General features: G+C 49.4%; 5 protein-coding genes and 1 non-coding gene across 6 annotated transcripts; 2 read left to right on the top strand and 4 right to left on the bottom strand.

Moving 5' to 3' along the window:
• Positions 1-406: 406 nt before the first annotated feature.
• Positions 407-492, bottom strand: Pmar_PMAR004291. The gene has a single exon. It is a non-coding gene; the product is annotated as a tRNA-Ser (tRNA).
• Positions 493-1169: 677 nt separating this feature from the next.
• On the bottom strand, positions 1170-2980 carry Pmar_PMAR004292 (Fumarate hydratase class I, aerobic, putative; the record flags this gene model as incomplete). The annotated part of the gene is made up of 2 exons (XM_002788786.1): positions 1170-2699; positions 2765-2980. 2 exons carry the CDS (start codon positions 2978-2980, stop codon positions 1170-1172), a joined length of 1746 nt encoding a protein of 581 aa, XP_002788832.1.
• Positions 2981-3529: 549 nt separating this feature from the next.
• On the bottom strand, positions 3530-5511 carry Pmar_PMAR004293 (Fumarate hydratase class I, aerobic, putative; the record flags this gene model as incomplete). Its single annotated transcript, XM_002788787.1, has 3 exons — positions 3530-5162; positions 5253-5327; positions 5446-5511. The coding sequence occupies 3 exons, from the start codon at positions 5509-5511 to the stop codon at positions 3633-3635; spliced, it is 1671 nt and encodes a 556-aa protein (XP_002788833.1). The 3' UTR covers positions 3530-3632.
• A 5367-nt stretch (positions 5512-10878) lies between these two features.
• Positions 10879-11280, top strand: Pmar_PMAR004294 (hypothetical protein; the record flags this gene model as incomplete). The annotated part of the gene is made up of 1 exon (XM_002788788.1): positions 10879-11280. One exon carries the CDS (start codon positions 10879-10881, stop codon positions 11278-11280), a length of 402 nt encoding a protein of 133 aa, XP_002788834.1.
• A 2404-nt stretch (positions 11281-13684) lies between these two features.
• Pmar_PMAR004295 (hypothetical protein) lies at positions 13685-14599 on the top strand (the record flags this gene model as incomplete). Its single annotated transcript, XM_002788789.1, has 1 exon — positions 13685-14599. The coding sequence occupies one exon, from the start codon at positions 13685-13687 to the stop codon at positions 14597-14599; it is 915 nt and encodes a 304-aa protein (XP_002788835.1).
• A 244-nt stretch (positions 14600-14843) lies between these two features.
• On the bottom strand, positions 14844-15560 carry Pmar_PMAR004296 (hypothetical protein; the record flags this gene model as incomplete). The annotated part of the gene is made up of 5 exons (XM_002788790.1): positions 14844-14895; positions 14945-15015; positions 15057-15164; positions 15237-15380; positions 15429-15560. The coding sequence occupies 5 exons, from the start codon at positions 15558-15560 to the stop codon at positions 14844-14846; spliced, it is 507 nt and encodes a 168-aa protein (XP_002788836.1).
• Between the last annotated feature and the right edge of the window lie 33 nt (positions 15561-15593).

Consider the following 15593-nt stretch of genomic DNA (forward strand, 5'->3'; position numbering starts at 1 on the left):
GGATGGGGGACATGCGCTGGAAAACTGAGAGCAGGATTAGGAGTAAGCATGTCGAGAAGTGGGATTGGAAGCGTCATGTGTTGAGTATCAACGGAGGCAGGATCAGTCGCTATTGGGACGAATGTTAGCAGAATGATTTTCAAAGACACGGAGCCCACATTCATTATGTGGATCATGTTCTGACTCGGATTTTCTCGTTTCAAAGCAAGTTGGATGGATATCGAGTAGCCTCGAGATTTCTCTCCTGGACTCTCCCAAGACTAAGGCATCCTCAACGAAGTGGAAAAACTCGCTATATCCTACGTGTTCAACGAACTTCACTTTAAAACTTAGAGGATTAGACTGGCGCAACATAGGTCTCCAGTTGAACCGTGCATCTCTGCGACAACATGAATATCATTATTTACGACAGCGGCAGGATTCGAACCTGCGCGGGCAGAGCCCAGTGGATTTCTAGTCCACCTCCTTCCTTAACCACTCGGACACGCTGTCTTGTATGTGATATAATTCCTTCGCAATTTTTTACTATCGGGAATCCCGATTCGGGATGCATCACGATATTGATCGGATATTCCCAAACAAACCTTATCATCACACACTTATAGTCCGGGTCAGACTGCTTGTTAGTCACAAGATTCAAATCTACGCGACCAAAGACAATAGATCGCTTAGCAACTATTCCTGATCCAATTCTGCATTCACTCCGACCTGCTATTCCTGATCCAATTCTGCATTCACTCCGACCCGCTACCCCGTTAAAATGATACGTTCTACAGAAGCGAATCCAAAGTTCATTATATTTGTAGTCCATGTACAGGCAGACTCAATAATGAAATGGTTGACAGAAAGAAGTTAATAGAATCTGATTCAATGGAAGCCCTCCCGCATAAAGCAGCTTAGTCACGAAACATGAAAGAATAATGCTTCCAGTAGCAACAATCTTCCCAAGAGTAAACCTGCCCCCCGCTCCAACCCTCCCACCATCAAGTGATTGACAACACAAATGATGGCCATTCACTGACGACACGATTTGAAAAAAATGTCGGGCTACATCCTACGAATTTTGGACAAAAAAACTTGCACCGACTCGACACATTAACTTGCAGGACAAACAGATGGCCTGCTATACCCATTATCGTAACCTGAATGAAGAGTTAGGAACTATTTATCTAGTGAGAGAAAGTCATCTTCTGTTCGCTAGCATTGCCCATCTTGAAGAAGTCGTTACCCTTATCATCAACAATGATGAAAGCGGGGAAGTCGACGACATCGATCTTCCACACGGCCTCCATGCCGAGCTCCTCCATATCGAGACACTCAACCTTCTTGATGCTCTTCTCAGCGAGAATAGCAGCGGCACCACCGATGGAGCCGAGATAGAAACCACCGTGCTTCTTGCAGGCATCAGTCACCATATCGCTACGGTTACCCTTACCGATCATGATCATGGAGCCACCGTTGGCCTGGAAGGGCTCAACGTAAGGGTCCATGCGGTTGGAGGTGGTGGGTCCGAAGGAACCGGAAGGCTTTCCATCAGGCTTCTTGGCAGGGCCAGCGTAGTACACGGGGTACTTCTTGATGTAGTCGGGAAGCCCCTCGCCGCTCTGAAGCATGTCCATCATTCTAGCGTGGGCGATATCACGAGCAACGATGATGGTACCGGTGAGGGCAACACGAGTCTTAACAGGATACTTGCTCAAGGTGGCGAGAGCCTCCTTCTGGGGCAAGTTCAAATCGATCTTAACAGCCTCCTCATCGTCACTAACAAAGTCAGGCATGTACTTGGCGGGATTCTTCTCGAGCTTCTCAACGAAAACACCCTCGGGGGTTATCTTCGCAAGACTCTGACGATCAGCCGAGCAACTCACACCAAGGCCGACAGGACAAGAAGCACCGTGGCGAGGGAGACGGACAACGCGTACATCGTGCGCGAAGTACTTGCCGCCGAACTGAGCACCGATACCGAGTTCCTGGCAGTTCTTGAGAAGTCTCTCCTCCCAGTAAAGATCCCGGAAAGCACGACCGGTAGAATCACCAGTGGTGGGAAGACCATCGTAATACTTGGTGGACGCCAACTTGACAGTCTTCATAGTCTGGTCGGCAGACTGACCGCCGATAACAACGGCGATGTGATAGGGAGGGCAAGCAGAAGTGCCGAAGTGAGCGATCTCCTTCATAAGGAAGCTCTCAAACTCCTTCTCCTTAAGGAAGGCCTTGGTCTTCTGGAAGAGTTGGAATTTATTGGCAGATCCACCACCCTTGGCAATGACATGGAACTTGTAAGCGAGCTCATCACCAGGATGACCGGCGTAGAGTTCGATCTGAGCGGGCAAGTTGCAGCCAGTGTTCTTCTCCTCGAACATGCTCAAGGGAGCGACCTGGGAGTAACGGAGATTATCTTGGGTGTAAGCATCATAAACACCCTTGGTAATAGCCTCCTCATCAATACCGCCAGTAAGAACGCGCTCGCCTCTATAACCGTAGACACAGGCGGTACCAGTATCCTGGCATGAGGGTAGAACGAGACCAGCAGAGATGCAGGCATTCTTCAACAACTCGAGGGCAACGAAACGATCATTGGCAGAAGCTTCCGGGTCCTTGAGGATTTTCTCGACTTGCGCAAGGTGAGCACTTCTAAAATAATGCTCAACATTTCTGATGCAGGTCTGAGTGAGCTTAGCGATGGCCTCGGGCTCAACCTGAACGAGAGGAATCAACGATAGTCTCCTTTGAAGTCTACAAGAGATCTAATCAGATCCCTTACCTTGAGGAAGTCCATCCCATCGGGACCCTTCACGACTGACACTCCTTCCTTGGTGAGTAGTTCATACTCCACAGGCTGAAAGAGAATGGATATGAAGTAACCAAGAACAATAGGATACGTGAGAGGAACACCTACCTTCTCGTTGGCGTGTTCCTGGAACAAGGGACTATACTTGTCGAAGGTGAATGAAGAAGTTGAACGCACTTGAGGACTCATTGTTGTAAGGGGTTCGCAAGAAAGAACTGATGATAGGAATCCCTCAGTGGTGAAGAATAAACTAACAAACCTTACGAACAAAAGAAACCACAAGTTTCGTCGTTGCATACTGATGCGGAACTCAAGGGACTAGCTCATAGCTTCGCTAGATTCCGCTGAGGACTATTTCGCACAGGGTGGAGCTGACAGCTAAGAAGCTCCCATAGTCTTGATTTTCGACATCGGACAAGCTGAGGTCTAGTCATTCATTGTGAGGCACTCCTCCAGATTCCTTCTGAGAAATACTCCAACGAAGAAGCATACGAAAAAGGGTGTTGCAGCGGTCTTTATCTCAGTAATCATCAGAATGTGCAGTTCCCACTAGCTTCAACAAATAACATCGCGACAGTCGAATCACGATTCATTTTCCAGCGTATTCGTCGTCTAGTCAATAGCTCTATAGATGCCCCTCCTCTACACTTGTGGATAATCCAACATTGCAATTCTGAAAGGAGATACTCTGCCGTATCAACATTATGAACAGAAAGCGTCTTACCGACGGCTGCGAATGAATGTAACTATAAAGATAACACATCAATCTTCGCTATGATATTGCGAGTATAAATGCTATACGGTCACAACAGACTGATACAATTACTTGCATATGAACGACCTACTGAGAGAAAGTCATCTTCTGTTCGCTAGCATTGCCCATCTTGAAGAAGTCGTTACCCTTATCATCAACAATAATGAAAGCGGGGAAGTCGACGACATCGATCTTCCACACGGCCTCCATGCCGAGCTCCTCCATATCGAGGCACTCGACCTTCTTGATGCTCTTGTCAGCGAGAATAGCAGCGACACCACCGATGGAGCCGAGATAGAAACCACCGTGCTTCTTGCAGGCATCAGTCACCATATCGCTACGGTTACCCTTACCGATCATGATCATGGAGCCGCCGTTGGCCTGGAAGGGCTCAACGTAAGGGTCCATACGGTTAGAGGTGGTGGGTCCGAAGGAACCGGAAGGCTTTCCATCAGGCTTCTTGGCAGGGCCAGCGTAGTACACAGGGTACTTCTTGATGTAGTCGGGAAGACCCTTGCCGCTCTGAAGCATGTCCATCATTCTAGCGTGGGCGATATCACGAGCAACGATGATGGTACCGGTGAGGGCAACACGGGTCTTAACAGGATACTTGCTCAAGGTGGCGAGAGCCTCCTTCTGGGGCAAGTTCAAATCGATCTTAACAGCCTCATCATTATCACCAACAAAATCTGGCATGTACTTGGCGGGATTCTTCTCGAGCTTCTCGATGAAGACACCCTCGGGGGTTATCTTAGCGAGGCACTGACGATCAGCAGAGCAACTAACACCCAGGCCGACAGGGCAAGAGGCACCGTGACGAGGGAGACGGACAACGCGTACATCGTGCGCGAAGTACTTGCCGCCGAACTGAGCACCGATACCGAGTTCCTGGCAGTTCTTGAGAAGTCTCTCCTCCCAGTAAAGATCCCGGAAGGCACGACCGGTAGAATCACCAATGGTGGGGAGACCATCGTAATACTTAGTGGATGCCAACTTGACAGTCTTCATAGTCTGGTCGGCAGACTGACCGCCGATAACAACGGCGATGTGATAGGGAGGGCAAGCAGAAGTGCCGAAGTGAGCAATCTCCTTCATAAGGAAGCTCTCAAACTCCTTCTCCTTAAGGAAGGCCTTGGTCTTCTGGAAGAGTTGGAATTTATTGGCAGATCCACCACCCTTGGCAATGACATGGAACTTGTAAGCGAGCTCATCACCAGGATGACCGGCGTAGAGTTCGATCTGAGCGGGCAAGTTGCAGCCAGTGTTCTTCTCCTCGAACATGCTCAAGGGAGCGACCTGGGAGTAACGGAGATTATCTTGGGTGTAAGCATCATAAACACCCTTGGTAATAGCCTCCTCATCAATACCGCCAGTAAGAACGCGCTCGCCTCTATAACCGTAGACACAGGCGGTACCAGTATCCTGGCATGAGGGTAGAACGAGACCAGCAGAGATGCAGGCATTCTTCAACAACTCGAGGGCAACGAAACGATCATTGGCAGAAGCCTCCGGGTCCTCGAGGATCTTCTGGACCTGTGCGAGGTGAGCACTCCTGAAATAGTGCTCAATATCCTTGATGCAGGTCTGCGTGAGGTTAGCGATAGCCTCAGGATCGACCTGAAAAGTTGAATAATGTGACCCAGACTCACTCAAGAGCGCCGATGACATTCACATCATCTGATCCGAAGTGATCGGACATTCGCGTACCTTGAGAAAGTCAAGTCCATCGGGTCCCTTAGCCACAGAGACACCTTCCTTCGAAAGGAGCTCATATTCGGGCTCCTGAAACCAGAACAGCAATCACACAACACCGCAAAGGTTATGAATCTATATCGGAGAGAGTTATTCTAATGTCCACAACGACTAGAGTCCCAACGGGTAAGGCTTCCCGAAGTTCTACCTCGCCGTTGGCGTTTGTCTGGAAGAGGGGGGCGTACTTCTCGAAAAATGCCGACCCGGAACTCATTAAGAACAGATTCGAGATAACTGTAGCATCATTATGAACGTCTTTCCAATGCATGTTGCTCAGGTCGCACACTCCCTGTGGGAATCTCAACTCAACAGAGACGAGCTGCAAATCGGATAGCGTCGCTAAATCTTGCAATCTTAAGGTTACTCAGTGGTCGTCATCTAAGAGCATAATTTCTGGTGAGCGGAAGGACAACAGTCCTGTAGTGTGAGTGAAATGTCGCGCAAGGAGGGGTGCACCCTTGAAAGACATATGACACAAGTGAAGTGCGCGCGCCCGTAAACGGTTTTTGAGTGTTGCAAGGCGGAAACCGAAGGTGAAACAAACCTTGAGTTGGACCATACAGGTCTACAACGTGGATTGAGTACGGCTGTGAGGCCGAGCTCAACCACGAGAGTCGAGGGGTCCCTCGACGGGCCAGAATAATTTTTTTTATTCCCTTGAATATGGCGATGCCTTCATACTGATCCCACCAACATTTGGAGAACCGGACAGGTATGTCCGGCTTCCATCTTAGGTGGGCCCTTCGCGCAGCTACGTGGGGGTCACGAGATCAATTGAAGGCATTGGTAGCACCTGATGTGGTCGGACCGTGTGTGGCCCAAAAAGTTTGGGTCATTACGGTTGAAAATACCGACGGGCCGACCAATCACGGTGCTACCTCCCGCAACCCCGTATTCGATGGGATTTCACAGGATAGGCCCTATAACTCAGGAAGGCTTTCTTAAGGAAGGAGCTCAAGGTAAGGTACCTACTCTCAAGGTACACCTAAAGGAGCTCCTAGTCTAGGAGGCCTAACATCTAGGAGTCCTAGATTATAGGCCCGTAACAGCAGAGAATAGTTCCTACAACTAGCGTTGTGCAGAACGAACCCCCACGTGAGGGCGTGCTAGAACCCGTGACCTCGCGGTAGCATGTGTGTGTGTCCTACACTCACGCAGCTCGTGTTATGCGCGTGTCTCACGCGACCACGCAGCGCGCTATGCCCCAGCACGTTGCTGATCAGCATACGGTGCTGATAGCACCGTATGCTGATCAGCACCGTTAGATCGTGACCAGCGACGCTAGAGTCTAGCCACCCACTGGAGATCACAGTCTAGTGGCTAGACTGTGATCTCCAGTGGGTTTTCCGACTGTCGACCGATCTGACATAGTTTTTAGGCCAGAGAATCTGCAAACGAGTTGGATACGACTATTAAACTGGGAAGGAATCATTGTAGTAGCTGAAAGCAACATCAAATCATATTGGAGAATGTCGGATTACGTAAGAGTGGACGGTTAAATTAGAAATGTTGGATGGGGAACTACCTGCTCAGCGAGCTCCGGCGGATCAGCGGTGAGCGCAATAAGACGCAAAACTGGTCGGAATTCGGGAAACACTCGGCTGATCACATCATGTAGTTGGAATGAAAAGTTGTACCCAAATTCGAGCATCGTATTGATCAGCGATTAGCTCCTACCATATCGTTCTCCATCATCTTCAAGATGACATCCTCTATCATAGCTCTCATCATATCACTCCTCGTCGCTCGTATTGTTGTTGCTAGGGTTGTTGGAGTGATGTGTGTGTGTTACATCTTGGAGTGATGGCATAACCGCCCCGCCTGGAAAAATTGATCATACAAAGGTATATCTTGGAACGATGGCATAACCGCCCCGCCTGGAAAAGTTGATCATACAAAGGTATATCTTGGAACGATGGCATAACGGCCCCGCCTGGAGAAATTGACTGTTCTAAGGCACATTTCGGAGTGATGGCATAAACGCCCCGCCTAGAAAGATTGATTGTACTAAAGCACTTCTTGGAGTAATGGCATAACCGCCCCGCGCGGAGGATTTAATTGATTGTACTAGCGTATATCTCGGGGCGGTGGCATAGCTGCCCCATAGCAATCTTGTTGGGAGAGGACAGTGCTGTGAAATCGTTGGAAAATCCTGAGATGGTATCAAAAATGGTGACGCGGATCGACCACGAGAAAATGACTGTGAGAGATTGAGACCGACTACTACACTTTCTCAATCCCAAACGCAGCGCAGCGACAAATTAGGAAGATAAAATTTGATTTACGTAGGATGGAAGGAGTTTGTCGCGGAATGCAAGTTGAAACTCGAAATGAAAGACCGCCCGCGAATAAATGTTCAAGCTTGCAGAGGAATTTACTAAATTCAATTTACGAGTTCGGAGACCCAAGTTCGAATTCAACGAACACAAGACCAATTCCTACCAACCAAGTACTCTTTCTACCGAACTTGCCTTCTCCAACGACATTGCAGTAACTGATACTGCACAAGAGTTGTGCCACAAGTGAGATTGCAAGGCATGGGGAGGACATTCAGCAACCGGTAACCTCCCCATCTAGACATTCACAGACAGACTGGGTTCATTGAGCCATCGGTCATCAAGCTGCGGCATATTATGGTTCGGGTGATGTAGGAACAGTCTGCATCGTTCAACGATAACACTGCGACGCCGAGCGAGTCGTCGTCGCGGCCCACAGTGCATACCCTCCCAGTTGAAGGGCGAGACATACTGGCCGGCAGGCTACAAAGGGATGAGACCCTGGGATGTGGTTCTTCCTAGACCCAGATAGTAGACATTAGCCTTGTAACACAGTACCGTTGAGTGTCCATTGTTGCTGTGCCATGGCGATTATCCGTTACTCTAACGAGATATCTTGTTCCGTTGATTAGTAGTGACGAGGACCGATTGATATACGTCCGGTTTGACCCGACGGAGACCTAGGCGGCCCAGGCCCTAGGGGGTCATCTCCAAATGATCCTCGAAACGAAGGGAGCTGTTGGGGGAAGTGGAATGGCGCTTCTTCCGAGCTCTCATTTGTAGCAACACAGAGCCTGTGTTGCTACAGGGTCTTGAAGGTTCACAATAGCATGTCATCTACTAATACCGATCGGAGAATATCTCTCTCGGAACGGTTGAAACAGATCAGGCAGCAGAGGCGGGCGCTGGAGGAACTAACGAGCAAAGATCACAGCGAACATGAGCCGGGTAAAGGCGGAAGTTCCTCCTAATGAAGGAACTCCCTTGATCTTTCAGAAACCTCCGTATCGTGCCAGTCCTCAACAAAGAGGGATGATTCGGCCAGAGCGAGCAGGTAGGAGCCTAGGTGACAGTTGACCTGACTGCTCGGAGCGATGGTTCATAGAGCATTTCAATCTCGTCTCTATCAGATTGAGCAATGGATGGGCGCGGTCAGAGCGGGGAGCGGTATCAGATACACTATCTCTCGGTAATTTACGTCTTTTAAAGACACGTTTATCTCTCAAAGTCCTCATCGAACCCGTTCTTAGGAATCAGCGCTGAGGAGTCTGCCGTGTCAAGTGCTCAGATTGCCGCCACCCCACCGTGAGGAGCATCTTTGTTACCAGTATGCCACTCGTTGCTCTAGAACTATCACCTACACTGTGTCTGCACCTAGCAAGGCTCTCATAACAGATCAATTACCCGTCGACATGATATTGCACTCACAATCGTCGAATCAGTCCAAGGAGGCGAGAGGTACCGATGGTCTTCTGCCTCGGGAGGCATGCTGATGCCTCAGTGTCTGGTGATCTGCAGTCTCATCGCTGTGGACGGAGTGCTCAGTATACTGAAGGAGACGATGATCAGGACTGTCAGGGCCCACCTGGGCAGTTATCACCCACAGCTGATGGAGTATCCCGGCGGCGAAGTTTGAGGGAGAGCCGGTATAACTTTGAACATGAATGCGACAATCAAAGCTCTACTGTGACTACTACAGCTGAGCAATATCCCCACCGTGTGTCCGAGGAGAGGTCGCCGGAACAGTTGCAAGAGACACCTATGAGCTATCTTGACGGTGCACAAGATGACCGTGGTGATTACCTGAACTCCTCTAGCAGTGGTCGGAGATCATTCTCCCCTGGTAAAACGGTGGTAGAGGCTCTCTGCCACCGTTCTCTACTAGAGAATGGCGCCGGTGATAGTGACGAGTCGAGCATTGAGTATCACGCTAAAGATGGGGAACAATCCACCACAGGCCCCATGTACTCTGATGAGCGGATAACCGAGGGAGGAGAGTATAGTGAGAGCTATGAGGTGAATTGCGTATATAGGGACGACGACGACAAGGATGGGCCTCCGGTCGAAGGTCAAGGCAGGGAAAATAGTGGAACCCTGGATGAGAGTGGTAGAGGAAAGCAGTCCGAGTATGAGGTGAAGTACGAGCCCTATCCCCACGATGTCGGATATGGAGATGAACGGCCGCAGAATTGGGCCGGCCGTCGGGATGCCGCAACCGAGCTGAAATAAACCCCAACGGCTTCGAAAATATCATTAGTCCTACGTTATTGCGCCGAGAAGAAGATCATTCTACCTTCAAGCGAAGAGCAAATCCGGACCTTCGCAGCGTCCGGGACACATACGATGCTTGCAAGGGGAAGAAATTGGATAGTGAGCAGGGTGGGTCCATCAATGGGCTCAACAGGGAGAGTGAGGCCGAAGGAATAGCATCCTCCTTGGGATACTACAATAGGACGGTCTCTGATGAGTTGTATGATAGGATCGGCTATCAACAGACGTACTTACCAATCGAAGACCATGAGCGTAGCGAGCAGACCCATTACGCGCGATCGGAGGGAGAAGACGAAGAACAGAGTCAAGGATCGGTTGAGCAGTATGATGCTGTCGATACGGGTCACGGCGATACGGTTAGAGAGATGGGAAGTGAGCATCGCTCAGCGTACAGCTATTGTGAGGCTCACAACGAAGTCGCCACGGACATGCAAGAGAAAGAAAATTGTGATGATGGTGCGGCAAGTTCGGCCAACAAGGAGCAGAGCTCTCAGGAGGATGGGGTCATCGTCCTTTCGCGGGGACATGATGGGAATACCAACTCGGCCGTTGGGACGCATGTCGATTGTTGGGGTGCCGCAGACCACAGGAGTGGGCATTCAGAAGAGGTCAGCAATATTGGGGAATCGAAGCCGAATGGACCTCGTCAGTACGACAAGCCCCATGTGCAGGAGGAGCGGGCAGCTCGAGAGAGGAAGCAAGCAGTCGACGAGAAACACGGAGAAGAGGTCGTGACTCAATCGATTACTGGCTGGCATCTCAGGGGTGAGTTCTGGTGTTCCGAGCGCGGGCCAGGTCCTTTCAGAGTCATTCGATCCAAGGAGCGATCCCTTTGCTCTCCCTGGAGTAGAGCTACTGGAGTTGTCAACTCGTGACGCATCAGCTGAGGTAACTTCGACTGACTTCAAGTGAGCTGCTCGTAGTCTTGAAGGTTGCCTAGGACACTCCTTCCTGTCAGCCCCTGTGAACTTCGTACAGAAGTCATTCGTGAGCCATGCGGGTTGTCCGAAATACGAGACTTTATCGCAGCGCAGATGTGGCAGGAGAGGACGGAGGTGAAGTTGCGGATGGAGGAGAGCCGAAGGCTTCGTGCAGTAGTTGTTGAGGAGCTGAGGAGACGCCCAGACGAAGCAAATAGGAGCGAGATTGAAGTGGAACGGTTTGATCCTGATGCTGCTACTAGCTTGCTCGATGCCACGACGGAGGAAAACGAGTCGGCTGAAGAGGAAACGGCTGATGATTATGTGGCGTATCGGACGAGAGGAGGAGTGCTAGTCGAGCTGGACCCTGATATCAATAGATTTGGGGATCCTGAATCAAAGTCTATACTAGAGGACTTCGTGGAGCGGAAACAGCGAGAAGCTGAGCAATGGAAACGTTCTCCGATACAAGCCAGGCCGAGTTCAGCTGTGAGTATAGCTATGCCCCTCTATTGAGAACCGGTTGACTACCAATCTCTCATGGATTGAGTACATCTGATGGACTTATCGTCGGGTTTCGATAGAATCCTCAGGCTGTCGAGTCCATTTCACGACTATCACCAAGTGGGAGTTCAAGAACGCTGGCTCTATCAGAGGGACCTGGGAGCAGGCTGTCTCATGGTCTTCAGTAATCTCGCATCTCAATACGACAGCTTGCTTTTCGCGTGCTTTAGGCGTCCGTCCTCATCCGTATCGTCAGAGAGACACGCTCCTTTGAATCGTGTGAGTAGCATGCACTTACAAACCGCCAATTTGGGGGATAACAGGAAGATCGTCGTCAATGCCATAACTTGGGTATAAGGAGTGTCTGCCGCTCTGTCTGAGCTCTACCCTTGTCGCATTTCCAGGCTTTGCTCGGTGGTACTGTGAACCAAGAGAACAGGGAAGCAGTACTGAGTGCTACTATCAGCAGGTTCAAGAAATTAGTCATCCTGTTCAAGGACGAAGTCAGCGGACGTCAGGTTTATCGGTACACTTTGGTGTGCAACAAGCAAGAGGGAAGATGGGGCATACGGATACTGTCCGTGCGGCCCATCTTGCCAACTTTATCTACATTCCTGTATCAGCAATCATTGAGATCTCTCGCATTTTTGTTCTCATTATGAGAATCTCATATTAGAGTGTGCGGATCATCTATGCGTATTTCTGGCTCTTTTCTAAGTCTTGTCTGGTCGCTGACGAGACTAATACGCTAGAAGATGCCTCGGGCATCTTCCCAGAACAAGTGCCCTCCTGTGCCATCATGCTTACCTACTCGCACTTCATCTCGTGATCAACTTTTGGAGTCGCTGTTCTTGAGCCTGTCGATTCCTTTGTATTCGTCAGGGCACTCTACGGCTTCGATTCGGGTGAGCAAGCGTTCAGGCGCTTACATTCGATGTCTAGCTCCCCTGCTATTCTCGAGGAGCGCCATATATCGAAAGCCTACCGGTGGGAGCTCGCGATGTCAATCGAAGATGGCCATCAAAAATCTCTGCTGTTTCGTTAGATACACCTCCAGCACGAGATCATTCAGGGAGATTCCTGGCCACCGTGCCTTGGACGCGGCGACTGACGCAGTTAGCCTCCGGCCACACCTATTGAAGGCCTCCGTCCGGCCGAGAAGCTATATATGACCATTTCCAAGTACCCTTCATGTCGTTACTCGTTGCACCTTGAGTTTCTCCAACCGTTGATTTATCAGAGAAGGGCGAAAGTTTCGCCGATAATATACAATGCATGGTTTCGCCGCGAAACCATGCGTTGTATATTATGTAGGGGAGATTTCAGCAGCAGAGATCAATTCACAGTAAGATTGAGTAGAACCTTGTCAAAATCACATTCCAGATGCTGGAGTCCATAAGAAATAATGTCTAATTTACGTATAGTCGATTTACATCTCAATCCATGTATATAACTTGTATTGTTCAGTCAAATAACTTTACTCTATCGCACAAACAGTTCGTCCGCAGTTTAACTGCTGTGAGCCTATGACAAAAGCAGGTTCGCGAATTCTTCGAGAATTCGACAACTTCTGCGAAGTTTGGGTCATTCATATTTCAGTGCCAGTCAAGCCCTCTGGGCCAAGGGTCAGACTACTATAATCGAACTTCCCTGATCATTGACCTGATGAGTTAGCAGTGCTAGCTACTCAACGTATTTTTGTGCAGCTCAGGCTGTGTCTCGCGCTTGCAAAGATTATAATCATCACTTCACCTACGGCTCCGTGGGAATAGAGGAATCTCCGGTATTACTGCAATTGCAGAGAAGAACTCGAGGAATTTTTCGAGAGGCATTCTCTTATGAGTTCCTCCGCATTCCCCAACTACTGACTAGCAACGAGAACCCGAGCGGATGAAAGGGTTCGAACACAATGGGAAGATAACGAACCTTATGCAATGAGCCTTGTGAAGTTGCGATCTACGAACAATATAAATTTCGGTCATACACTCAATATCAAATTGATTGGAATAGTCGGAACCTTTCAACGAGATTTCAGTGATCAGCATCAGACACGGGAGCGCGCGCCGGAACGGTTTTATGTCACTATGGAACTACCATGATGGTAGTCCCATGATAGGACCTTTGAATGAGGTAGTGGCGACGCCTATTCCAGTAGAGTAATTCGAACATCCACGTAGAAGCTCGGAATATCCTGTCACTGAGTAAGTGTCAACATCGGAATATCCTGGCAATAAGCTCTGGGGATCTCAGGGTTAGGAATACTTTAAGTGAAAGCCTCGTATTACACCCGAATATCTTACGGTCCCACAAAAGGTATAGGCCCTTCATCATCATGTCCAATCGATGGCCGCCGCTGAACTAGTGCACATGATAGTTGGCTATACTTGGATCATCAGTTATTTCACACGTGTTAACCATGCGGATCATCCGATTAGCCCCCGTGTTCGTCTCCATCATATGTACGGTCGGTCAGGATACCGACTCGTGCTCTACGCCTGATGGCGCTAATGTCGGACGAGGGCCGACCCTCTTCAACAACCTCAATACATGTGTAACTACAACGGGTGGCTTCAACGATGCTGCTCTCGAATGCGTAGCGGCAAGCACCAACATCAGCGAGCTGTGTGCAAGTTGCTACTTCGAACTCTATTCGTGCGGTGCAACGACGTGCCAGCAGCCCTGCACGGAGCAATTCTCTGCAGACTGTGTCGGTTGCAGCATGAATGTATGCGGCGATGAGCTGCAGGTCTGTACAGGGACGCCCGGAGCTGTCCTCCCACCTCCCTTCACTACAAGCGATTTGACGTTGCCCACATCGGCTCCCGACGGTTCTGTTGTCAATCGGGTTCCCCATGGCCTATACGTTCTACCCGATTCAGACGAAGTTCATGTTTCGGTGAATATCGATAACGTTGCCACCACTCTCGATACTGTCATTAAGATCAATACGGACTCTCCGCTCATCCCACGAATAGATTCTCAGTGTGCTGACATGCCCTACACTTTCGATGCGAACAGGTCAGCAATCGCTGTGGACTTCGCCGAAGCGGTCTGTCTCAAGAGCGTCTATGATGACCTACGCACCGTGGCCCCTGGGCTACCGGTGAGTCTGTTAACGATGCAGTACGACAAGGCCGCTAACACTCTATCCATGCCGTTGCTATCTGTATTCGTGCTCGAGAAAGATTCTAACACTTCTAGTCCCATACCTCCGTCGAACTCTTCAACCACCGTGCCTCCACTGGGTGCGGAGAATCCGAACTTATCAGCGTCTACTGACGCCATGTGTCTGTCGTTATCCTGTTTTCTCACTATACTTCTTTCTTTTTGAATTCAATCCTGTGAAAAGTATTCGATATTCTCAGTGTGGTGATCGTTATATATACAGTAAGTACTCGATATTCCATAGGCAAGTATAGATGGATATGCAGATCATATGCGGATGTTGCGTTTGGTTGTACGAGTATCATACAGGAAAGTGCACCTTAGGGTGATATCATTGATAGGAATTACTAAGCAGCGCAAGATAGTGTTGGGTAATATATGAAAAAAAGCGACATGTACATGAGTTGGTGCTATTCCTCACCAATCGCCTCAACTTGTTGCTCGTGGAGTTTCTCAACCCGCCTAAATGACATGGGAGAATAAGAAGATTTCTGTTCTCCACACGACCCACTCATAAACATCATTTGCTGCTCTTTGAAGATCATCAACCATTTGGAGACACTCATGCATCTCAGTTGACACCTGATACCAATTCATCTTGGAGAAAGACCAGGTATAGTTACGTCGATGCCCATTGTCTGTATCTTGAACAAGGCTTTTCCGGCCATGTGCTCGATAGAGGGCATTATCTCCTCAGAGGACTTCATCAATCTTCGTGAGATCATCAATGCCTGAATGGGAGACCTTGGTATCAACGAACAACTTCCATGGTTACCGCTAGGCGGATAGCCGCGGTAACTCACCAGACTTCTCCGATCGGTTGACACGCTGGCACGTTTTAGATCAGCAACGGCTTGGTCCATGTCGAACTCGGTGGGGTCTTGCATGCCATCAGTCATCCCAATAGACACTTCAAGAGGTTCTCCTGTGCCACTTCGAGCAGCGCTCTGCAATGAAGTGAATGATAGACGGAATCGCAGAGTAGTGTAATCCACCCTAGTCGCATCCTTCCCGTTATTGGCTTTGTAGAAGATCTTAGCGTAAATACTGGGAGCATACCGGGCGAGTCTCCTCTTCACTTTCAACTTAACCATGAACCATTTCTTGAGCTGCGCCACGAAGGACATCCTGAAGGTATTTATAAGGACAGCAAGTAGCGT

This window comes from Perkinsus marinus (genome assembly GCF_000006405.1).
Source record: "Perkinsus marinus ATCC 50983 genomic scaffold scf_1104296927642, whole genome shotgun sequence".
Lineage (NCBI taxonomy): Eukaryota > Perkinsozoa > Perkinsida > Perkinsidae > Perkinsus > Perkinsus marinus.